This window comes from Mercenaria mercenaria, unplaced genomic scaffold (assembly GCF_021730395.1).
Source record: "Mercenaria mercenaria strain notata unplaced genomic scaffold, MADL_Memer_1 contig_4741, whole genome shotgun sequence".
Taxonomy (NCBI): Eukaryota; Metazoa; Mollusca; class Bivalvia; order Venerida; family Veneridae; genus Mercenaria; species Mercenaria mercenaria.
Genome location: NW_026462993.1, coordinates 46557 through 72053, shown reverse-complemented (window position 1 = coordinate 72053; position 25497 = coordinate 46557). Strand labels below are relative to the sequence as shown.

General features: G+C 34.7%; 2 protein-coding genes across 3 annotated transcripts; one reads left to right on the top strand and one right to left on the bottom strand.

The window, feature by feature from the left end:
- Positions 1 to 11693: 11693 nt before the first annotated feature.
- LOC128554133 (four-domain proteases inhibitor-like) lies at positions 11694 to 15236 on the bottom strand. Its single transcript, XM_053535380.1, has 4 exons — positions 15160 to 15236; positions 13088 to 13211; positions 12621 to 12812; positions 11694 to 11866 (listed from the first exon to the last, which is right to left on the bottom strand). The coding sequence occupies exons 1-4, from the start codon at positions 15218 to 15220 to the stop codon at positions 11788 to 11790; spliced, it is 456 nt and encodes a 151-aa protein (XP_053391355.1). The 5' UTR covers positions 15221 to 15236; the 3' UTR covers positions 11694 to 11787.
- A 3052-nt stretch (positions 15237 to 18288) lies between these two features.
- On the top strand, positions 18289 to 24908 carry LOC123534858 (uncharacterized). Of its 2 annotated transcripts, none has more exons than XM_045317308.2 (4): positions 18289 to 18437; positions 21194 to 21299; positions 22053 to 22256; positions 24717 to 24908. In XM_045317308.2, exons 1-4 carry the CDS (start codon positions 18401 to 18403, stop codon positions 24781 to 24783), a joined length of 414 nt encoding a protein of 137 aa, XP_045173243.2. In that variant the 5' UTR covers positions 18289 to 18400; the 3' UTR covers positions 24784 to 24908. The 2 variants fall into 2 exon arrangements, with proteins under 2 accessions (XP_045173243.2, XP_045173244.2); XM_045317309.2 differs by lacking the exon at positions 21194 to 21299 and adding an exon at positions 20677 to 20779 and having other exon boundaries at positions 18300 to 18437; positions 24717 to 24905.
- The last annotated feature ends 589 nt before the right edge of the window (positions 24909 to 25497 follow it).

Sequence of the window (25497 nt, the reverse complement as noted above, 5' to 3'; positions counted from 1 at the left end):
GTGCAATATGTTTCCATATTGACGTGGAACGCTTTCATATCGGACGTGGAATGTTTCCTTAACGTTGTAATGGAAAGAATCGCGTGACGTCCATGGCGTCCATGCGCACGTTGCGACAACAAGTTGGCGTAATTTTCGCGGGAAATAATAATGTGCGTCAGTTTGGTTTAAACTTTATTTCAGCAAGTTTGACATACATGGTATACAACAATAAATACATGAAATTAATGGATCGGAAAACAAGTTATTTAAAACTTATATAAATTCCTCTCCATATATGAAATAACTACAAATCATCAAATACCATATTGTCAGGAATCATGGCTAGTGATAACTAATTTTATATGACAAATAAGAATTATATAACATGGTTGTAATGCTATCTGTTTCTACTGAATTTTGTAAAATAAAAAGGAGTGTTGCTTGAATCAAGTATATACTCACGGTACCGGGGTGCAAATCGACAGAGCAGGGCCGAATTAGGTAGTAAATCTTTTTGTTGCGAGAATGTAACGCTGAACATCAACGATTAGAGATTTATTCTGCTCGAAAGAAAGCCTATCGTTGCCATTGAGAAGATTGTTTACTGACAATGGACATGGAGTATTTAAGAAAAACCTTTCACGAATTGTTTGATATTTACGACAACGAAGCAGGTAGTGATCGACAGTCTCAGTGTTTCCACAGGTGCAAAGAGCGGATTCAGTTAAAGATCTTCTTTGGATGTCATAATTCAGAGAACTGCACCCAAGACGCAATCGAGTATGTAGAATTTGTCCCTTTCTAGAGCCACAGTTAAACAGAGGAGAAGATTTAGATAAGTTTTTGTTTAGTGCTGATTTGAAAGCTGTTAGGGTAGCTGCTTCTTTGTCGTTTGTGGTAATGCATTCCAGTCACGGATTGTTTTGGGCAGAAATGAAGAATTGTAAGACTGTGTCCTGGCGTTTACACTTCTTATGTTTCTTAGATTGTAGCCTTCATCGTTAATTTGATCACGACCTGGAATGAGATCAGACATGTAAGATGGAGATAGACCATAAAGCATTTTGTAGAATAAGATGAGACGATGTTTTTTCCTCCGCTCTGCGAGGGTCTCCCACTTCAAATCATGTAATAGTTTCTGGATATTGCATAATTTTGTTGCAACCGGTTACTATACGAGCTGCTTCGTTATGGACTGCCTCAATATCATTTTTCAGAGCTTCACTACAGTTGTCCCAGACTACATCTGAGTATTCAAGAAGAGGGCGAATGAATGAAAAATACATTCGTTCAAGGCTAGAGCGGTTAAGCACAAATTTCAGCGACCTCATTATTCCAATCCTCTGCCATGCTTTTTTCAGTATGATGGAAATATGGGTTGACCACTTCAGGTCGTTTGAGAAAGTTAGTCCAAGATGTTTATGAGTAGATACCTCTGTGATTGCTGCATTGTTCATAGATAACATTGGATGATGTGGTTTGGAGTGTTTGCGTGAGAAGACCATTGATTCAGTCTTTGATGGATTGAAAGATACTAACAGGACTCAGACCAAGAATGAATACTTTGGAGATCTGAATTTAAGGCAGTTGATGCTTGATTGGGATTTTCGACTATTATGTACAGACTGGTGTCGTCAGCAAAAAGACGAATGTTAGAGTTGGTAATAGAGACAATGTCGTTGATATAGGTCAAAAACAGAAGAGGTCCGAGTATGGACCCTTGAGGAACGCCAGCATTAATCTGAGACCAACTAGAAGAGGCGTTTGCATAGACGACACGTTGTTTACGGGACGACAGATAGGAAGAAATCCACTGAATAAGTGAACCCTTTACAACCCAGTGAAGACAGTTTCTGTAAAAGTCCACGATGCCACACCCGGTCAAAGGCTTTAGAAATATCACAGAATACTGCACGCACTTCCTTTCCTTCATCAAGGGCTCGGCAAATATCATTGTAGATAAATGTAAGCTGGTTGACGGTGGAGTCGCCCTTAATAAAACCAGATTGAAAAGTTGTGAGGAGGTTGTTGTTGACAAGGTAGTTGTAAAGGTATTTATGGACACAGCGCTCCATGAGCTTGCCAAGACAGCTGAGTAGGGATATCGGACGGTAATTAGATGGTTTTGACGGATCTGACTTTTTGAATAACGGTGTGACATTTGCAAGTTTCCAAGAATTTGGAAAGTAAGATTCCATCAATAGTTTGTTAAAAAATTTGGAAAGTGGTTCGGATAGTGCTGATGTGCCTTCGCGGAGAAGTTTTGGACTGACAAGGTCTGGACCACTGGCTTTTGATGGGTCTATAAGAGTAAGAGCATCTTTTACATCCTGGGGAGTGACAGTAATATTAGATAAAGATGAGTTGGTTAACATTTGGCTATGTGGTAAGGGACGATTTTGGTCGTCAATGGTAGATTGTGAGCAGAAATACTGGTTAAGAAGTTCTACTTTTCCCTGGTCTGTGGACGCTTCCATGTTGCCTTCGTATAAGGTTGGGATAGTTTTGGATGTTTGTTTGTGTGTAAGTTGTTTTGCTGTTTTGAACCATGATTTGGCTGAAATATTGGATGAGTTAACTTTTTCAATTAATTTATTTTGATAATCTAGTTTTGCTTTGTGTATCTGATTAGTGACCTCGTTACGTACTTGCCTAAATGTAGCCCATGATTCAACTGTATTAGACTTTTTTGCCCTTTTATGTATCTTATTGCGTTTTCTAATGAGTTTACGTATTTAGTGTTTAGCCATGGGATGTTATTTGGTCGGATGGTTACTACTTTATTTGGTATAGATTCTGATGCAGCTGATAAATACTCTCTGTAATGTCTTGAGTAACCTTTTCGAGATCATTACTGTCCATCAGAATCTCCCAGTTTGTTGCTTGGAGTTTTGCTCTGTAGTCATCATAGTTACCTCTGTCGTACAGCCAAATCTTGCGCTTAAATGAAGTATGTTTAGGTTTGTCTAATTTTAGAACCGCAACGACTGGACAGTGAAAACGAGTGAGGTTTGGAATGAAAGGGTCAGCAACAAAGCTAGAAATGACTTGGTTCGTGTTCTTCACAAACATAAGGTCAATTAGAGAATTAGAGTGTTCAATGAAGAGGGTAGGGAGTGTTATGATGTTGTTTTGCATTGTACGATGCCATTCGGTTTGTTATTATATTTGAAGTGGTGTTAAGAACATTGATGTTAAAGTCTCCTGTAACAAGTATGTTATCACACGACTGGTTGAAAGCTTGATCTATGCTTTGTTCTAAGAGAAGCCAATGGTTATTGTTTGAGTCAGGTGGTCGATAGATACCTCCCAAGATAATTTTACGTTTGTTAACAATAAGTTCTAACCAAAGCGCCTCAAGACCAGTAATAGCAAGATCTACTCTTTCTGAAGCAATGATACCCTCTCGGACATAAATGGCGACACCACCACCAATACGGTTCATTCTATCACATCGAAAGGGTGGTTGAAAGTTTGGCAAGAGTAGGTCATCAGATATAACAGACATATTCAGCCAAGTCTCCGTGAAAACTAAAATGTCATATGATTGAGACTCGACTTCAAGGATCTCGATCTTGGGTTTCAAGCTCTGTATATTTAGATGCAAAACACTAAGACCACTGTTCAACACCTCACTTTATCCAGAAATTGATGATGTATCTGACACTGTAGTGTCAGGGCCAGGATTGGGTTGAACATCTCCAGAGATTAAAAGAAGTACATAGTATATATATACCGAAGTTAATATCAATAAGAAATCGCTGATTATTACAAGATACGGTAACAGGTAGTAGGACTTCAAAATCAATGGACGGCGCGCACAATAGTTAAAGGACATACACATAATCAAGGCGGATCGAATATCATACATACTGTTACGTGCTGCGCGCGCAGACAGTAATAGACAACAGGACTACCTAGAAGGGAAATCATGCTTGTCGGTTCTAAACACCCCGCCAATACCGTGAACAATACAAAGAAAACAAACGAAAAAAGAAACAAAACAAAACATGATTTGAATGATAAAACTAATCAGTATTTGAAATCGGACTAATGTTTTGAGAATAAGATATGTAGCGATTAATGATAATTAGAATAATTAGAATGAACTGTTTTTAATTCCATCGTGCATTAAAAAAATAAGAGATAGAGACTTAATGAACTTCTATAAGATTTTAAAAAATTAGTAACTAAGCGTAGCGAAATAAAGTTTGATACCGTATGTTTTACGAAGTAATACATTTCTTATTATCATGGTTTGTTAGAAACCTAGAGTACGGTATGATAGATTCAAATTGCGTGAATGCTAACATATAACGTGTCATGCAGATATAAAAAATAAACATAAAACCAGTAGGTAATAATGATAACATTACAAAAATGCATGATTTACAGAAAGTTCACTTGTAATGGATATTGATGAAACAGAAGATGAGTAAGAGCTGAATCTGCTTTTGCTAATACTAAACAGCGGCTTACTTTACAATACAAATTCTAGGTTATAAATAATGTTGAAAGTTTGGAATGAATATGGCATGAAAATAACCTTCAACAACAAAGCGCAATACGCAACACATTAAAACCGAAAAAAGCTCAAGCTCGACCAGGATATAATATCACAATGAATTTCGCAGAACATTAACGGATATTAACAAACAGTATTTTATTTAAAATAGTTCTACAAATATCTACATTGCGAAGTAACTCTATCTTGTACTCCAGTTACAAATCTGAAACTAACTGCATAAATGCCGACATAAAAGTTTGAATAGATTGTCTCATATTAGAGTCGACATAAAAGTTCAAACAAATGATCTCATTTTAGAACCGACATAAAAGTTCAAGCAAATGGTCTCACAGTTCATAATAAAAATGCTCAGTTTGATTTGTTTAATACATTTTAGGAGAAATTCTTTTCGTATTTTTCCTGTCTTTCGTTACAGAACGACAATTTAGACATAAATTAATTATTTGATAGTGGGTATGTAATAAAAAGGTTATCAACTTTGTATGTGGATATGTGCACTCGTTCTTTCGCGTATAATATTGCGCTCCTAAAGTCGCGCAATATTACCGCTGCAGAACTCGTGTATATATCCACATACAAAGTTAATAACCTATAAATAGCTGACGTCTATTCAGGCGTTCGATAATATATTTTTCTTTCCGTTGAATATAGAAAACCTCCTTTCTATTTACTAAACAAACTCACCTTCTTTCGCTGTAACCCAAACGGTTACTATTACACCACCTAGAATAACTAAGGCAGCTATCACTGCAACTGACGCTATAATAAGACATTCCCTCCGCTCAGCCCGCTTTGCCCGTGCATCTTCCCTGCCAATAAAACATAAAAATTGTAATAGTAAGACAACTGAGAAATAGATGTGTTCGACCTTTGTGATTAGATTACTACGCGTCTGAACTCAAAACCGTGTTTTATTTCACAACAAAACTAAAATCTGCACGCAAAACTAAAATCTGTTTCCATTCTAACACGTACGAATTACACCAGGAAGGGATACTCTGTTTACTTATGGTCTGTTTTATTGGCTTGAATGTAAAGGCCAAAAATGGTCTTTGTGTGCCTGTGATCTTAATTCGTATCTTAACATAAATTGTGAATGTTTAAGCGGATTGAATGGAGTAGTTTTTTTTCAGATCAGGTTTGTTCAAATGTGGTCTCTGTCACAATTAGTCTGCAAAAACCATGTTTTGAAACAAACAAAAAATGTGGTCCTTGTGTGCAGATGAGGTACAAATGGTCTCCATTCAAAAAGAATAGATAAACTAAGAAATAAATTTTAATTTGAAAATGTAATTTTTGAAGTTGATATCATATGCAACACATTGTTAGCCCTTGAAATATACACGCTGTGTCTGTCAATATAGTCTAGGGTCCAAAGGGGAAATAAATGTTCGTAAAACTAGTCGTCGATCACATTTTTGAGGTTTCAATAAGTAAGGAAATGCCTGCACTTAACATGTGTCTGTAACACATTGGCCTACTTTCGACACAATATCGTTTCAATATTAACATTGAAAGTCGTCTTACATAATGGAGAACGCATTCTAGCAAATCAGCCGTTCTACACTAAATCGTACAAAACATATGTAAAAAGCACATTACACTATAGAAGCATATTTTTGACCGAATTACTGACTTCATGCCCGAAAAGCGAAAAAACGTCCTACCCGCCCCACCCCCCCCCCCCCCCCCCCCCCCCCCCCCCCCAAAAAAAAAAAGCAAACAAAAAAGCACCCCCAAAAACAACAACAACAACAAAAAAAAAACTTTATCAACATCATTTTTAACAAAACAAAAATGCACATTACAGCTCGGGTGTCATAATTTGATCGAACATTGAAAATGTGTTCCTTTTATCATTTACTTTTCAGCTTTAGGACCACAAATGAGGTCTTTCAAGACTTAGTTTTCTCTGGAACCGAGTATTCTGTATATGTATTTTTGTATGAATTTAAGAAAGTAAAAATATCGGGGATTAAGAAAATTCCATTATATCCGAGCTCGCTATTATATATAAATGAGTTTTACTTTACTATTTTGGTATCAATTACAATCAATGATTTCATTAAGCTGGTAATGACACAAATACAATTTCCAACAAACGTGATTAAACAAATTTATTTTTAATGATTTTGAAGATCTAACCTGTTTTCCTGCTCAAACTCAAACAGCCTTCTGTCTATGTGTAGTTCCATTACACTAAAACATTACATATCCATAAATATATAAAAAAAACAACTTTTTAAAACATTAACAATTTGAAATGTTAATACTACATGTATATAACCGGAATAATGTATTTATTTCAAGATATTATTTGAAGTAGGCTTGCCCTAAATAGTGTATATAATTTAGGTCAGTCAATATTGTGTTTAAATATAAATGACTTGATATCCATAACATGTGTTAAGGGTCTCATCTATTGTACTTATTAGATCTAAGAAATAGCATTTTTATTATGAACTGTGAGAAGACTGTTTCGAACATGTATATAATATGCAGCTTTGTCAAATGCATTTTATATTCGTCACAATGATTATCGAATTTGTATCGAGAGTTCTGCAATCATAACATAAATTACGTATTTATACTTAAAATGACGAACATTTTGTCTTCAGTGATCCACATGTATAAAACATTTCTAAAGTGTACAGCATGTGCATATCTACCTCTCGACTATGAAGAGCGTTAATACAAGTTTGTGTGATTACGTATCCGACATTCCTCAGTAGTAAATACCCCTTATCGAGGACAATTATGTAATGTCTTTCCGTAAAAAATGAAGTATGCTGCAATCGTATATGGAGAATGCAGAATTTAAAAAAATCGATTGACCTAACTGTTCCATTACCTCGTGCGGCTGACCTATTTAGATTTGTATTGAAAAGGTAGGAAAACTCTAGGTCGGACAGCTGATATAAAGTGAAATTTCCAGCATTAAGAAACCTCAGCTGATGGCTAAACTACCTCTCTTGCGATTTCTACGCCACCCATTTAAATGGCATCACAATTGACGTCACACACCCGTTGCGAAATATACATGCCAATAAGGAAACAATCGATGTTTGAAGTTCCACTGCATCTTAAAGGAGTTAAGAATGTGTTTAATGACATGATATGATCAGGTGGATTATTTCAGTCCTTTCCGAAAATAGACTTTTATCTGAGGGTATGAAGAAACAGATGAAAAATCTATAAATTTAAAATCAAAATTCCTTTTGGATACTTTCAAAGCAAGGACACCAATTTTTAGTTTGTTTCTTTTATTGATAAGCTTATTTAGACATATGAAATAACTCTTGTAAACATGGATGATCTGTTCATTTTGCTAATTTGACATACGATGAGGTAAGATTATTACAATTGCTGCAGAATATCAAAATAAGATACTTGAGACATCTTTAAGTCATCTTATTCTGATAGCAGAATTTTTAATTTTGCAGATTTTCAGCAATGGTTTATATTTTCTAACTTAACAAGAAATGTTTACCTCCTTTTTGTATCTTTGAATCGACTGAAAAAGCATGCATCTAAAGCATTGCATCGCTTTGGAACAGTCAGTGGAAAAACACTACTGCCAAATGCTTACTAACTCAGCAAACAGCATCCCCATAAAAATCAGATGCATATTCTATCTTCTCATTTTGTTCTTTATTAATGATTTAAGTTGACTTTAATTTTCTGTTTTTATTCGACATTTTTTTCATATATTCAACTATTTCAGATAAAAACGAGGCTCTCATCCCGATAAGTCATTGACAATACAGTTAATGACATTTTAGTGTGCTGTATATTAACTTGACACTACTTCCTTTTTCCACTTCCGGAAAAGTAAAGTATGCTTTTATTCACTTTGGTTAGTGTACGCTCGATACGAAGTCACGTACATTGTATTTTAAATACTCGTATATAGCTCTTTATGAGCCGTGCCATGTGAAAACCAACATAGTGGCTTTGCGACCAGCATGGATCCAGACCAGCCTGCGCATCCGCGCAGTCTGATCAGGATCCATACTGTCCGCTTTCTAAGACTATTGCAATTATAGAAACCGTTAGCGAACAGCATGGATCCTGACCAGACTGCGCGGATGCGCAGGCTGGTCTGGATCCATGCTGGTCGCAAAGCCACTATGTTGATTTTCTCATGGTGCGGCTCATATGATATTTAGATAATTAAACACGTATATTAAAGAATAAAAGCATAAAACGCATTTTATATAACATGTAAATACATAAATTCTGACTTGCAAGAATTTCAATACCTACGTAAAACTATGAGAAATTTTGTGCAAAAATGGGTGATTAGAGCAAAAAGATCTTTATTTTATCTCATGTTTGACGTCGTGAGAGTGCAATAAAGCCATTATATAAATTTGGCTATAACACTAGTGTAATAAAGCTTTGACGCTGACGTTTAAATATTTGGGACGTTGATTGAATTTACTTGGCCTATAATAGGTAAAGAAAGTAGAAATTTTGATGTTTCAGCAGTAAACGCTTACATGTGATAAAAAGTATATTACATTTGTGTCTTTCCACTTTGAATTTACTAAACCGAACCTCGCATTTTGGTATTTTGTTCAACTCGTTTAATAAATTCAGTATGAAAAGGCACTCATGTAATATCATCTATATAACGCACAGTCACTGAAGTAGCCAGTCAATCTGATCAATATGTATGATGTTGAACGTTACTGAAAACTTTGAATACCATTTCCAGTTTCCAGGGTGTCGAATTATTCATATCAGCATTCACAATCAGCAATAGAACCCCTTTCATTTTCGTGCATGCCATATTCTACAGAAATAGTAAAAGATATCAAGCGAATCTATTTTGTTTCAGTACTATTTTCTCACAATAGCATAGTGAAACAAAGAACGTGAAGTTTACGTTCGTAAACAGTAAACGCATCATAACGTTTCAAAGGCAAACGGTGTTGTTTGATCATCTGTTTCAGCGAAACGTCATTCATTTCACGTCTACAAGTTTCTTTCAGTCCTTTTGGTTAAGAGACATCAAGTGCAGACCAGATATATTCCACATCTTGTGATTAATTTTACGATATGAATTTTGAACAAATAAAATGGCTGCCGCATCGCTGACGTAGACGAATCAATTCGGATGGTTATAGCTGCAGCTTCAGGTATATTTTCCTAGATTTAGGCCTGTGCACGTTTTCATAATAAAAACTATGGGTGTATTTCATACGCATTTATATTCAAATGGTCATTTATTATGTTTATAGAACTAAGGATTTCTTCATTGTTGGGTGTATAAATGAATGCTTGAATCAATATTCCTAGCTTCTAAGATTTGGAATGGTCAAAAATATTACCTGATGTATCGGAAGTCAGTAAAAATAATCACCCAGACTAAGCTCAAACTTGTAAAGAAATCAAACGGTTATGTCAGTTTTTACCGCCATAGTGTAAGTGTATGCTCACGCTATCAAATCATATTTGATATATAGGTCTATCATTGGCAGATAATACGTGACAGGTCTCACCAAGTGTTCAATTTGAGCCGTTTTTTCATTGAAAAATAGTGACCTGAAACCGATATTCTACCCATTGTTATCGTATAAACAACTGAAAATGCCTTACGATGAAGTGCTTATAATGTATAATATATGAGCTTTTTGTCTCTCTTGATACCTCTTAAAATTGCTTTTATTTTTGGATTTCTCAACAATGCAATCAATGCATTTTCGTGGAATTTTGAATTTACAATCCCTTGTCTCCATAATGTTAAATCGTTCATTTCCTGCATGTATAATGAGCGGTGTCCTCCTTTTATTGACCAACTTTGCTACTTGTCTTGGTATGTCTATGGCATTTCTGTGAATTAAGCGTTTCCGTATCGTCAAATTATATAGATTACAAGAATATTACAATTATCAGTGTACGGGCATGGTTTTCCGTGCTTTATTTTCATGATTCATGAGGTTTTCCTTGGCTTTCCCTTTTGCTTAACACTTAATAAAATCGTCCAGGTTATTTTTAAAGTATTATAAAGAAAATCCTACAACAGCTTTCCTTAAGGAAGAGTTATCTTACCTGATTTTCACAATTTAATGACAATTGTCATTTCTTTTGTCATAGCCATTTGAAGCTTTGTATTATTTATTGGAACCATTACCAGACTAATACAAAATGCTGGTTTACAAGTTTTCATTTATCAGAACACAGTAATTAAAGGACCATTACGTGAGTTAAACAAACTTTTGGTCTGGTCTGTTGGTTATATGCAAATAGACATTTTGTCTGCTTAGTATGACATATCTGGCAAAAAACTGTGCACTATATTAGTGTAGAGGTATGCATATGGCGACCATATTGGCGGCCATCTTGAAAACTTGATGAGTCCACCAATTTTTGTAACTAAGAAATGGATTGCCTCAAAGTTCATTAAAGTGGCTGTTAAATGAAGTAGAAGGTTTGCATGGGCTCAACCAAACAATGTCCCCTATCTCTTGGAGTACTATTTTAAGGAACATTTTTCTTCTGTTTTACGTAAAAACCTCAATCTTTAATATTAGGCTGATAGCCATAAAAATTGCATAACACACAGCGGTACTTTTCGAGCTGTACGAAGTTTCCTACTTGTAAAGAAAGAATAAAGTGGAAAAACATTCTGTTACAGAAGTAAATCTGTTCAAAGTTTGTTATTAGTCTTTTTATCACGGTGCATGTTTTTTTTCTAAGTTAATTAAGTATCCATAAATATAGAAAAAAATGTAAACCGGATAATAAAAGGCATAGAACTTTTGACCAGTACCTTTAGGCTCTGAATCATGATCTTGAGGGTTTAAGTCATGTGCATGACACATTGTTTAGTTGTAATAAATCCTTCAAACAAAATATTTGAATAATCAAAATAAGAATGGCCATATTACTGATAGGACAGAACGGGACGAACTGGCGTACGAGGCACAATCCTATTCACAATAGTTCACAAAACTGATTTTCAGCTGAAAGGGGGACTAATTAATAGGGTAGTAACTGACAAACTGTAAATGTTATTAATAAACATGAAGAAAAGTGTCTGTGATTACTAACTGACGAATGTCACTCTACCACCAGAAGCAGTCTTAAAACGCATGAATCGCATAAAGTGTATATGAAGTTGCATGTGAACTTAACTTTAGAGGTACGGTCATATAATTGTGAAACGTCTTTAAATATAAAATATACACAATAAAACTTTTTATAGTTACTGATTATTTTCTGAAATAAGATTGACAATGTCATTCACAAATCCCCGAAAGCAGGTGAATTTAAACACTGTGTGCACAGTCTCCGAAATGGTCCAGATACAAATTGTGATATATGCATCGTGCTTGCTCAAAATGGCATCTGTAATATAAAAGACATTCTAACATGGTTCGATTTGTTTTCCAGTTAAACAAAGAAGAAATTCAAGCTCTATATATTCTGCGATAAACAACGGTTGACGCGCGGACCGGTAAGAGAGCATTATGACGTCAATTATGACGTCATATTGCCGCATGACGTTCGATACATTACTCCTCAGGTAAACGAAGTCCAGTATAATATCTATTAAAATATATCAATGAGCATGTCAGAATGAAAACAATCAAGGCCTTTTTGTTATTTATCGTCTAATTTACCACGGTTCATCGTTCAGATGCTTCAGTATTTAACCACTCGGGCTAACGCCCTCGTGGTTCAATTCCTACGCATCTGAACTCTGAACCGTGGTAAATCAGACGATAAACAACTCGAAGGCCTTGATTATTTGTTAATTTTAATCTAATAACAACAGGTTATAAAAATCAAATATGTATCCCAAGTGCTATTTTTATCACGGACTAATGCTATTTAGGCTGTAGGAGCTATGATGGATAAACATTCGCTTTAATCTTTCCAGAATCAAATCTTTTTTATTATATTATATCGACCAATTACAATTTCTGTAGACGATGGGTGATTTACGAGATATGTTTGGCACGATTGTGATCAGTTTAAATTAGACATTGCATGACTTGCAAATTGTACCAAATTTACAATATTCCTTGGTACTTTTATTAGTTTTAAAGCTCTTTCATAAAACGCAAGCTGTCTTTAAATATAACAAAATTGTGCTCACACGTTTGCATAGGTTATGCCATTTGTACCGCAGTACTTGATACTACCCCTGAAGGTTGAACAGTTCATATGGAGAAGTGATTCACAAGCTATCCCTAGTACAATATCTTGCTCGACTTTCTCATGTTCACATGGTCCTGGCTTCTTTATAGATAATGACGTATCAATGCACACGGCCTTTGAAAATTCACAACTGTAATGTAAATAGGTTCTTTGACGTTCAACTGTTTTCTATATAATTTCTTTAGGAAAATGCTCTTTTTGTGCAGAGTAATTCAATGTTAAAAGTAGTACGTCATCCTTTCATATTATGACAGTAGCAATATTATTTAAAGTTTTGTTTTTATTTAAGACATAATCTATAGCAAAATCGTGTTTTAACACTACTTATACACGATGTGGCGTAATAAATTCACGAGGACGCAGCATCCTGAATATAAACTTATGTATGAGTATATGATTACTCACTGGTTTGCGTATGTGATTTTATTGGAACCGCAAAGAGTGCCGCTGGCATGATGTGTACAGTTCAAGTTCACCAAGTAAACACAGAGATCAGAGCTTCCATTGAATAGGAAGCAGGATGACGTTGCTGTAAAACAAGTGTAAGTCCCACATATTTAAAAAGAAGTTTTCAGTTGTTAAGGGATAGATATTCGCTTAAATAATACTATGGCACAATTTCATATCTGAACTTCCAAGTACTAATTATTTAGAACAGAAGAATCGACATTTACATATTTATTTTTTTCAGTATATATGGTTGCCGAAATATTCCATTTCGGTATGTCGTTCTGTGCAGCGACACAACGACAATGTCGTTATGGTGCCTCGTCGAACATCGCACTGCAGAACGTACACAGCCAACCATCTACCCAAAGAACATCGCTCTGCTATACGTCGCTCGACAAAATGTCACCGCCGAACGTCGCTCTGCTTTAGCAGGAGTGTAAGCAGAGAGATTCGTTTTACATCTTTTTACGTATGTGCGTTCAATAGCATAACGTAAACGTTGTACGACCCTATACCGGACAATTCAAAGGGAAATGACGTAATTGTTATCAAATAACACTGACGTCCCTGCGCATTTTATTAAGATTTAATGCAGTTATGGACAATATATTCATTTTATGAAGCATTTTTACAGATCTAAAGTATGCTAGAATAATGTTAACGCATGTTTGTTTCATAACTGACTCTGGTAGCAACAATTTCATTGGAAATATGCAGATGTTAGAACACGATAAAAACATGCCTCATCACTACAATGTTCATTTAAGGGCTTTAACCAGAACCTTCCATTAAATCCTGTTTTTTTTTTTGGAAGTTAACAAAATACCTTATTAGAACATTATTATAATAAGATTGATTGACGAAAAATAGTTTGATTATGGTAAAAGTGTAAAACAATATTGTTCACCTGTTACGGATACGCTGGTATTTCAACATTATTTAAATTATTTATGTGCACCATCATCTGCAAACTTGACTCATGCAGAGCAGGTCAGGACAGATCAGGTTTTGATTATTGTTACTTTCGTTACATATTATTTACCTTGTTTTAAAACAGATGCCGTAGTTACCAGCACATATATTCTTATCGTGAATTAATTTACAAAAGACATAGTTTGCCATTCAGTCCAAAGGAATGTTAAATTTATTGAGGCGGAAAAATACTTTAGTCAAACATCATGTTTAGTATATTAAAAGTAATGACAAAATAACTTAACTTTTTATGAAATACATTGTATCCTGTTTTCTCATATTCTCGGGGGCCTAAGGGTTTGTTTTTATTCCCAGTAACAGAATAACCATTACATAAACAACATTTGGGTGTTATTTTGTAGAAAATTCACTTGTCTTTCAGATGGAGTCATAAAATGTTACCGAAATTATCCCATTTAATTATTTTGTTACTTTATTTGATACCACCCTCACCCGCAGAAATGGACCAAGAGTTTCTCATATTCCCGTGGATTTAGATTTGACTTTTCATCACAAGTAAGTTGTAGAATTTAAAACATTAAAATTACCATTGTGTAATAAAAAAATGTATTCTGTAGTAAATATATCAAGAAATATGACAATTAATTGCATAATCAATAATTTATGGCAAATTTGCTAACACCACCAGAAAAAAATAAGGATTTTTTTGAAAATTGAGTAAAATGCTGATAGTTTAGTCAATATGCGTTCAAATCACTTAAAATTTTCAGTGTGTCAGTTTTGAACCATTCCTGTCTAGAAAATAACAAACATTAAATTATTTGACAACTTTAAGGCAAAAAACGAGAATATGAGAAACCCTGAGAATACGAGAAACAGGGATATTTGAAAGGGTCGTATCATAACATTTCTCGAGCACACCCTATTCTATGATACATTGTCCTAAGGTTCACAAAATGTAGTTTAAACTACGTTTTTAATATTCAAGTCATTATACAAAATTACAAACGAATCTATCATGGAGTAAACAGTTAAACCAATGGAGTATATAGTTCGATTTAAAAATATGTTGAAAATAATTGACATGTACTCACAAATCGTTATCAAAAACGTAAATAGGTGCACGATATTTCCATTTATGTATAAACATGACATTTTGTTTTATATAAACTCATATCATCTCAGGTTATATATAGGGTCTTAAACTGATAAGGGGCAAACTTCTGTCACTACAAAGATATACTTATGACTTATTTTACTTCCCGAGCCTTTATTTACAATGTATATAGTATTATATGTACTTATTTAAAGTATAGGAATATTAGATCCTTTCCGCAGCTGCAACGTGATAAAACGTATTAGCGTCTACTGGCCCTTTCACGCTTCCATAGAATCAACCTTAATTACACCAATTTCATTTTAAAAATATTTCTGAAATGTCTAGGTCTGCAGATCTCAAATGCAGAAATATCTTACATACGAGGTATATACTGACACTCCAGACAACATCAAAAAGGACCTTTTGAACAATTTGATGAAGTTCCAAAATCTCTGTGTACCTCTGCTTTGATGATACGGACCTCTGTGGGATTTGTGTTTATTCCGAGTTCAAATAAGTTTTCGTAGAGGAAAATCGGACATGTCGTGCAAAAGCCCAGGCATTATACTGAAAATTGACTCCCCATTAGCAAAATAGAAAAAGGAGTCCACGCGTTGCCTCTGACTATCGACCAGTCCAAAGGCGACTTTCGTTTTCAAATTTAGCATATCTACTTTCATTTTCTTTACTTCCGGAAATAGCTGAAGCTCATTGTCTGTGTTGTCAAAACATACATATGCCTGGCGAGATTGCATAAAAATGTGTCCGCTGTCCTAAGAATATGTGGTTAAAGTACATGAACCATCGGAAACTAAATACTGATTATAAACAAGATCATTATTGCCTATTATAAGATTTTTCAGTATGGATGTACTAAAACTACATTAAACAAAACTGAATAAATGAAATTACACAAACTTGTTCGTTAAGAGAATTCTCACATTCTGGTACATAATGTGATATCGTTATTGTACTTAACACATAGACATGTGAGACTTTATGCAAATGTTATCAAAACTTCTATATTTATAGATGTTATAAACAATCAAAAACTGTAGATTTTTGTATATGCAAATTTCAGTCCGAATGTTGTATATGTAGTACAATATTATAGATCATTTAATATTTAATACTGCAGCGGTAGAGAAAATCAGTTGCCTTTCAGTAGGGAACATTGAATTGCATGGCAATACTTCATTCACTTGCTAGTTTAAGTCCAAGGGAGTGTGGAAAGTTTTTTAATGTGTTTGAAAAAGACAGAATTTATCTTTGTGTAACCTTGTTATTGTTAGATTAATAAGTATAGTTTTCATTGTTCTGAGCAAAGTGAATGATAAAATGTCGTACAGGTCAGAGACAACCGATTAAAAAAAGTACAGGGAACTTACTTGGAATGAGGTAAGTGTATACCTGGGAATAAGGTAACGTCTGTGCGTTCTGATTGGTCAGTCATGTAAACAAACCAAGGAAGTGATTATTTTTTTCAAAACTGATATTTTTTCACTGCATTTACAGTATTTTATTATACATTTTGACAAAATTTGCTGCATTTTGTGTATTGAAAAAAAAAGTTTTATCAAACAAATTTCTCCCGCCATGTCAATGATGTAAACAGGGGGTCATCTCATTCACACGAAAATTACTTAAATAAAGTATCACTATTCATATGTTTTTCGTCCGATATTTTGGTAGAACTTAGATAGTTCTTGAAAAGCTTGTAATTAGATATACATGTTTCGATGTATGGAAGGCCGTACACGCCATAATGTTACAATGTAAGTCTATGGGAAAACAATTGGTGGTCTCTAACCTACAGAATCGAATGCGGTGCAAAAATGACGTCACAACATTGTGACATCATAAATACCTGACGTTTTACACAATTCAAGACGAAACTATTGGTAAAAGTAAACAACTGCAACAAGTGTTAAAGTGTGTTTGTAGTGTGCACGTCTGAGTGCTGTAGGTTTCGTTTTGGGGAGGCTGCATTTTTGGAACAAGGCATTCCCTGTTTGATATTTGTCCTTGTATTTTTAAGATTCAATTACTCTTTTCTCAAGTTCCCTTCGAGTTGTTTCATTTACTAGTCTAACTATTGTTGCCTTTAAGGGTTTGCCGATACGAGGAATTATCAAATAAGTGATATTAGTCGACATAATTTCTTTCGGGTCGATTAATCCTCAACACCCTCAGTCTACAACAATTTTTCTAGACCGTGATAAAACCTCTAAATAGCAACAATTGTTTGATACTTGTGAGACATTCTACTTTAGTTTTATCATATCCAAAATAGTACATAGTATGTAGGTGTACTTATATGATATGATACTTTTCAGAGTACATTTAATACATGACGGCACTATACATGTACGTTACCAGTCACATTTTAACGTGTTATCCTAACGAAGCATACGCTTTTACCTACAGACCACATGACGATTTCTCGAAGCATTCACCTTATTGCGTTTGCTGTTAAATTAATTAAAAAGAATTTTCATTTGTTAGAAATAGTAAACAAGTGATTCAGTCTAATCCCAGGCGGTTTACTACGTTAGTAAAACATTAAATGAGCCGTGCCATGAGAAAACCAACATAGTGGCTTTGCGACCAGCATGGATCCAGACCTGCCTGCGCGGTCAGGATCCATGCTGTTCGTCAAGAGTTTCTCTAATTGCAATAGGTTTTGAAAGCGAACAGCATGGATCCTGACCAGACTGCGCGGATGCGCAGGCTGGTCTGGATCCATGCTGGTCGCAAAACCACTATGTTGGTTTTCCCATGGCACGGCTCAAGTTATACTTTAACTGTGCTCTTGATACTTTTCACGTTGGTAATTATTTTCATATTGTGATGCTGGATGTTTGTTTTTCAACTTGTTTGCTATTAATGTTAGTTACTTGTTGACAGAATTTCTAATATCGTATAATGAATGCAGCATCATAAATTCATCCTAGAAATCACGATCGATTTCGCTACCCGATTTGCACAGATACGAGTTTGTGATGAGTCAACAGGTTTGTCTTAGATTTGCTGTATTTCTCCAACCATTTCATAATATTTTCAATGAAATCATGATATAGGTGAACCATACTTACTAAATTAGCTGATAAGAATTTTGTTCCATTTTAGTTTAATCGTGACAGTTTATTTGTACCTTATCTTTAGTGTACATGTCGATTTGATTGAAGTTTTGGCAAAATTTAGACCGTGTTTGCATCTCTAAGAGTAATATCAAAATGTTTTCGTTGGGTTTTGTTTTCATCTTAGCTATCGGTAAGTCAAATATTGTCTATTAACTTACTTAACAAATTGATGATTTTTTCAAAGTTGCTTAGTTAAAAATCGTCTGAATATTTTCTTCCTTTCGTTCATACTTTGATGTGCTCAGATCAATGATTATTCTAACGTAGTTTTGCTATGATAATAATTAATGTGTAATTCTTTTATTTTTTTGAACATTCACCTGCGCATTAGCTTTGAATTCCTTTCTACTTACACTAAGAGCAAATAAATATTTCCATATATTTGAAAACTATAGCTTATATGTATTTCGGAATATTTCAAAGTCACAACAAAAATTTGTTATCAAGTTATAGATGTCTTTGTTTGTTCATACTTGCCTGCTTGCTTGCTTGTTTGAATGGCATCAAATTTTATTACGCGTCTCATCCATATAAAAATCCGCTTTTGTCAATAACCTCTATATTCTCAGTCAAGACATTATTGTATCAAACCTTATCAAAAGTCTAATCAGGTACTGCTAATAGATTGTGTTTTTTTTTGTCGTTGTTGGATTTAACGTCGCACCGACACATGATAGGTCATATGGCGACTTTCCAGTTTTAATGGTGGAGGAAGACCCCTCCGTGCATTATTTCATCACGAGCGGGGGCACCTGGGTAGAACCACCGACCTTCCGTAAGCCAGCTGGATGGCTTCCTCACATGAAGAATTCAACGCCCCGAGTGAGGCTCGAACCTACATCGATGAGGGTCAAGTGATTTGAAGTCAGCGACCTTAACCACTCGGCCACGGAGGCCCCCGCTAATAGACTGTTGCAAGTATTGATAGTGTTCTTGGTCTTCTTTCCAGTACATAAACTGCTGTCTCTATTAACCCTTAGTCTACTGGCGGCAAGTGATTTTGCCTTTGCGACCAGTGCAGACCAAGATCAGCCTGCATCTCCGTGCAGTCTGATCATGATCTGCACTGTTTGCCATTCACTCAGTATCTTTTGGGTAAGCTCCCCTTTTAATAGTTAATGGTACCACTGTGGGGAATCACATGATCAAAATAATCTCTAAACCAAAATAAATTTATGAATACAATGGGATAATAATGAAGCAAATTTTGCTGTAAATCTAAAATATAGCCTATCATATGGCAACATAGATGTATCTTAAAACTACATAGATGTCAATCACAAATACCTTCTGATTATCTGGAACACTCAAAGAAACTGAGACTTCTTATTTCCCTTAGTGTTTGTTATTACAGGATATCTATCATTATTGTCAACTACATAATAATTTAACATTTTTTATTAGTCATATGTTAGGCTATGTTTAAATTTCATATGTTATCATGATAGGGAATTTATTCATGTTCTTTAAAATATAACTTTGGTTTACAGATTATTTTGATCATGTGATTCCCCACAGTGGGTACTGTCCAAATAAAAAGATGGACAAGTCCATTTTAGAAATTTAGCAGGGTAAAGATTAAGAAAGGAAATTCCCAACGGGGGTTGGGGGTGAATCAGGATGATATGTACCTATCATGTTACTAGCTTCGTGGAAATTAAAGTGGGAATACACAGTTTATAGCTTAGAATATAACCGAAATAAAGGCTTATATATTTATACATTGTAAATCAAAGGTTGCCATCTCAGATGGGAATTTCTATACTAGTAAAACTTTTCAACATTTATGCCATGGAAAACTGCCTTATTTTAAACATGTAAGCATGTGTTTTTATCTGATTTTTCCCCCGGTTTTCCAAGATCGGCCAAATTTATTTTCTGTCCGGGCATTAATGTAGACCAAGATCAAGCACAGAGTCAAACCCTGACTAGACGACGACAGCAAATGTTCACTGTGAAAACATTAAGCGTTAAAGCACAAACATCCCTATTTCTTTTAATACGATACAGGTATTAATAGAATTATTTTCAGTTCGAAAACAGTTTGCTTTGCTTTTTACTCTTGCTTCAAGCTTGTGTTATATTGCAGCTTTGCCGTATTCAAGCCTTGTAGCAGGTGAACTTTGTGCTTATGTTTTGACAAAAGATTGTGCTTTTATTCCTGACTTTACCGAGGTATGCGGAACCGACGGAAAAACGTACAGAAACAGGTAGAGTAACGTCCCCTGTCTTGGTTCCAGGTTTTTTAACCCTCGTCGCAAATTTGGTCAGTTATTTTGTTAACACGGACGTATTTGGCTGAAACATATGGGCAAGGGTCTGTACTCTTCTGCTATTCTGCTTTAAAAGCTACAGTAATTTACTTCCAGGCCTTGTTCACGGAGATGTTTGTTCGTACGTATTAACACGAAACTGCGGACAGGTGGCGACGCAGACGATATGTGGAACTAATGGGCAAACATATAACAACAAGTTTGTACACATATTGTTCTCACTTTCTTAACAATCTTTTCCGAATGCTACATCCTGCCCCACCTCGTCTCCTCCCAATATCTCTCTAAAAGTTAGAATTTCAACAACACCAAAACGCCCAAACGTCCTGTGTCATGTGTATATTTGCTCTGATCTCGTGTACTGTTTCACGTAAGATCGTCATCTTTCAAACGTACTGCCATCATAATTTTAACAATACATCCACTGCTCCTTGCTTATTTGTCTACACCGCGCTTAAATCGCGAGCGCATGTTCTTCCTTCTTTTTGGCCTTTTCCTCTTTCTGATATGCTTCTGTTGGATTGCTTTTGCTATGTGGAAATGTCATTGTCAGACGAAGGCAGAATCATGAGGTAAAGTATATGCTTTAACCTGTCGGTATCAACACTTACAGGCCTTGTACAAGGAGACATATGCGCGTATGTCCTTACGCGGGACTGTGCGTTTGTGGCAACTTTTTCGAATGTTTGCGGGACTGACGGAACAACATACAGAAACAAGTTAGTCAATTATTGTTGTTCTTGCTATTTGATGGGTTAAGCAGTTATTCAGTTTTGTAACGGCTTTCAGTTTACCTAACCAGTGCTGTCGGATTCTGCACGGGTACTAACTTGTTCTCCGCTAAGGTAAACACTGTTTACTCGTATATCAGTATATCATTACTTTACTAAACATTCGCTCACCTGTCGTAGTGTCTTTAATAAATATATCTAGTAAATCTAATGCATCACTTTGATGTAACGCATGCTTGAACTAATTAGTATTTTACCTAGATGATCAGGTGTTGCACCAACACAAAGTCTGCTGACGTGGAATTTTCAAGTTAGCGCTAAATCATAAATATTATTTAACAAAATAGAATTGCTGATTTTGATACTAACAAATGCAAGTGATATGTAGTATTTTCTTATACGATATAAAAGTAAAAATGCATGAACTTATTTTTTTTTCTTTCTTTGCAGTCAGTCATACTTTTTTAATATAAAACTTTAGGTATTTTTCAAATAACATATCTGTAAAGAGCCCGTATTCGTAACAGTTTAAATTATGAAAGTGAGTATAAGACTTATTAAAGGAAAATAATGAATGGTACATTTTGATGAGTGTCTGTAGAAGGAGATTGAAAACTCTGCAACTTGCGCTGATCAAACAATAACTGATCAAAAAGCATATTAATCTAAAATTTACAGTCAAAACGTTTATGATCCCAGTGTGTTTGAATTCCACAGAAAATGATGTCCATTTTTTTTCAGCTGTTTCTTAGCAAGAGCATACTGCAATGACAATACAATTCACAAGGCACACGAAGGTCCATGTGCAACGTCTACCACAACTCCGTCACCCGTTCATGGCAGCCAAGTTGCACTAGACATCTTTTGTCTGGATTTGATTTACATTAAGTGTCCCGCTGGTGGGTCGCAAATATGTGGCAGTGACGGAACATTCTACGATAACATGTAAGTAAAATTAACAGTATTCATTTATTGAAATTATCATAATATACAAACTAATATTCATTTGAGTCGTGCCATGAGAAAACCAACATAGTGGCTTTGCGACCAGCATGGATCCAGACCAGCCTGCGCTGTTCGCTTACAAAGCCTATTGCAATTAGAGAAACCGTTAGCGAACGGTATGGATCCTGGTCTGGATCCATGCTGGTCGCAGAGCCACTATGTTGGTTTTCTCATGGCGCGACTCGTTTAAGGCAATAACTCCGTAATGACAATCGGCAATTTCCGTTCATTTACGTGTTTCCGTATGTGATTTCGGCATTCTCCGCTTGTTAAGAAAATGTTTTTTCTTTTTTTATTTCGACCGAAGAATGCCGAAACAGCATACGGAAAATAGGTAAACGCACGGAAATTAACGATGGTCTTTACGGGCAAATTACTTCAAGGTCATTTATAACGCTTTATGAAGATGTATACACTGAGATATCTATAGGTTTGTATCTTCTTCATTATATTAAAAAGTGCCTTATATATTAATAAAGAAAAGTCTAGAGATGGTACCTAAAAAATTCAAATTCATCTTTTTAGGTTTTTTTCAGAATGAAATGATAGCTAAGTGCACCAATTTTCTAAATATATTAATGGTTTTCCTCTTCTCCATGTCAAAAATAGAAACATTTGATATCTAAAAAATGACTTTCTCAAAATATCTGAAGCAAAATGGACAACTCTTGTATTGACCGTGTTTCAAAGATTTTAGGACTTCCCCAATTATAGTCTATATCAAAAGCTCCCACAGCTAAATAAATTCAATAGAGTATAAGGTAAGTTTACTCTACCTTCAACATTTTGAAAGAGCCTATACTGAACTTCCTTTTGTCTTTTAATAAAGTCAAATTCCAAGACTAGCCAAGAGTCTAAAACGCTTGAAAAAATTCTGAGTGAAAGAGAATGACATGCTCTTTATTATAAGCTTACCAAAACCATACCAGAAATGTACCTTAAAGAAGTTATTAAAGATTTTATATTGTAAACAAACCCCTGCACCATTTTACCATCAATATTTTTCACTCATGAATGCACTCAATTCAGGTGATAATTGAAAATGAGAGGCCCCAACAAAAAAAAATTCCAGTTATGTAAACAGTATAAGTTTTAAATTAATGTTGATATCTGAAATTATCCGATTACTTTGTTTTCAACAATAAATAAAACACCTTTTAGTTTGTTTAGGGTAGTTGACCTGTAACGAAAATCATCAAATAGTGTAATCTTCATAGGCTTTTTCAGCATTTATTCATTTTTCAAGGAAAGCAAATGATCGTGTTTGTTCCCTCCAGAAAATGTTTAAATTGAGAATTACTTAAAATACATTACATAGAGTCATTACCTGTCAGCTACCTTAATGTGTAGTAATTACAACCACTACCTTAAAACATTGTACTTATATTTGACGACAATAAATTTTTGTGTTAACAATTTAACTTTTTTTTTGTTATTTCTCATTGTTGGATATATACATTTTACATTTTGATATACAAATGTTGTGTAAATCAATGTATCACCATTGAGAACAATAAATAAACAACTTTGGCAAAAAGATCAAAACTTAATAACGTTTCTTAATGTCGTTAATTTTCTTCAAAGGAATGTATGCATTATTCTATATAATCTTCATGCATTACTAAACTTTCTATCAGGGCCTCACTACAACTTACAAAATAACTGTCAGTGTAAGTCATGAGAAAAGCGTGCATATTATATATTGAGTACAAAGGGATTTAAACAAATGTAGGTCATATTTTGTCTGCCTGGTAAGTTGTTTGAAAAAGGACCTATCTGATTTTTCTTTCACTTCTGATCAATGTTTAATGTTGGCTTCAGTTTATTGATCAATTCAGAGTTGTCCCCCTTTGATTTATTTGGTTAGGTACCATCTCTAAAAAGTCTACTTCCAGTCTCTAGGCAAATGGCACAACTGATCATAAAACGTGTGACTACTGAAAGATATAGGTCACTGAAAGGAAAAAATATGTTATCAGTCAAAGCTTGAGGCTATTAGACCTGTACCAAAAAACTTTATTGTATTTTCGACAGTAATCCCTGCTTGGTGAAATAGTGTCCTTGAATTTTGATATCTGTCTTCTAATTAATTTAAGCCATTATATGTACAATGAAAGAGGATTACTTCCCTTTCATGTTACACTACACAGCATATCATCAAATTTAAACAGATTATTATTGCTTTTTTTAAACTCGTGTCATGGTTCCCTGAAGCAAGAAAAAGTGTATATAATTGTAACGTTTTGGTACATTTTTAACCCCTAGCCTTACTCATTTTTAATTTCCATTTGGGTGTTTTATTTATACATAGGTGTGAAATGTATTTATATTCAAACCATAGTTTCTGTTTCTTTATCATTCAGTTGTTGATTGTGATGTGTTTTGTTTTTTACATTTCAGCTGTGAATTTGACAAAGCCCGTTGTTTCCACAGAGACCTTCAAGACAATGGATTAAACTGCTCGTAACTTATGATTAACAGATTTAATGCATCCCCGTATAGAATTTCTAAAATTGGTGTTCTGAAAATGTAACAATGAAGTTTTGGTTCTGTAACTCTTTAGTTAATAAACACTGTTAAAGAATAAAAAGTAGCGCGTAAATCTTTGATTTTTGTATCGGAATAATCTTTATTATACTTTTTAATTGATATTAAAGAAGCCATAACATACTTTATAACATGTATAATGTCATGAGAGTGAGATAAAGCGGTTACATAATTTTGGTATAACACTCAGTCTGGTGTAATATAACTTCGACGTTTACGTCGTTTTAAGTATCGAAGACGTTGGTCGAATCGACTTATTTTATTAACGTAAAGAAAAAAACATTGATGGGTCAAAAAGAAAAGCTAATATGCGCTAAAAATTACATCTGTGTGTGTTCCAAATTGATTCTATCAAACTCGTTGAATGAAACTGATCAAATGTTCTTGTGGAAAATCAAAACAAAATGTATGAACAAACATTTATGTTCCTTTATTGATGAGATGAGTTTAATGATCCTGCCAAGGTACCAGACCATGCCTGTAATGATATCCAAATGGTCACCTAGGGATTCCCTCTGTCTTTAAATACATGTACGTGGAAAATCACCTTATAATCATAACGGTATCTTTTTGACGTAAAACCACAACAAATAAAACAAAACCAATCACATAAAACTAAGTGATATGGGGAAAT

What these genes read in the sequence shown, in the direction of transcription:
- LOC128554133 (XM_053535380.1), bottom strand. Translation starts at nt 15,220, where the DNA reads ATGTCATGTTTATACATAAATGGAAATATCGTGCACCTATTTACGTTT. An exon ending in TACGTTTTTGATAACGATTT is followed by an intron (nt 13,212 to 15,159) that starts GTGAGTACATGT and finishes CTTGTTTTACAG; the next exon opens with CAACGTCATCCTGCTTCCTA. An exon ending in AAAATCACATACGCAAACCA is followed by an intron (nt 12,813 to 13,087) that starts GTGAGTAATCAT and finishes TTTACATTACAG; the next exon opens with TTGTGAATTTTCAAAGGCCG.
- LOC123534858 (XM_045317308.2), top strand. Translation starts at nt 18,401, where the DNA reads ATGTTTTCGTTGGGTTTTGTTTTCATCTTAGCTATCG. An exon ending in TGTTTTCATCTTAGCTATCG is followed by an intron (nt 18,438 to 21,193) that starts GTAAGTCAAATA and finishes CAACACTTACAG; the next exon opens with GCCTTGTACAAGGAGACATA. An exon ending in GGAACATTCTACGATAACAT is followed by an intron (nt 22,257 to 24,716) that starts GTAAGTAAAATT and finishes TTTACATTTCAG; the next exon opens with CTGTGAATTTGACAAAGCCC.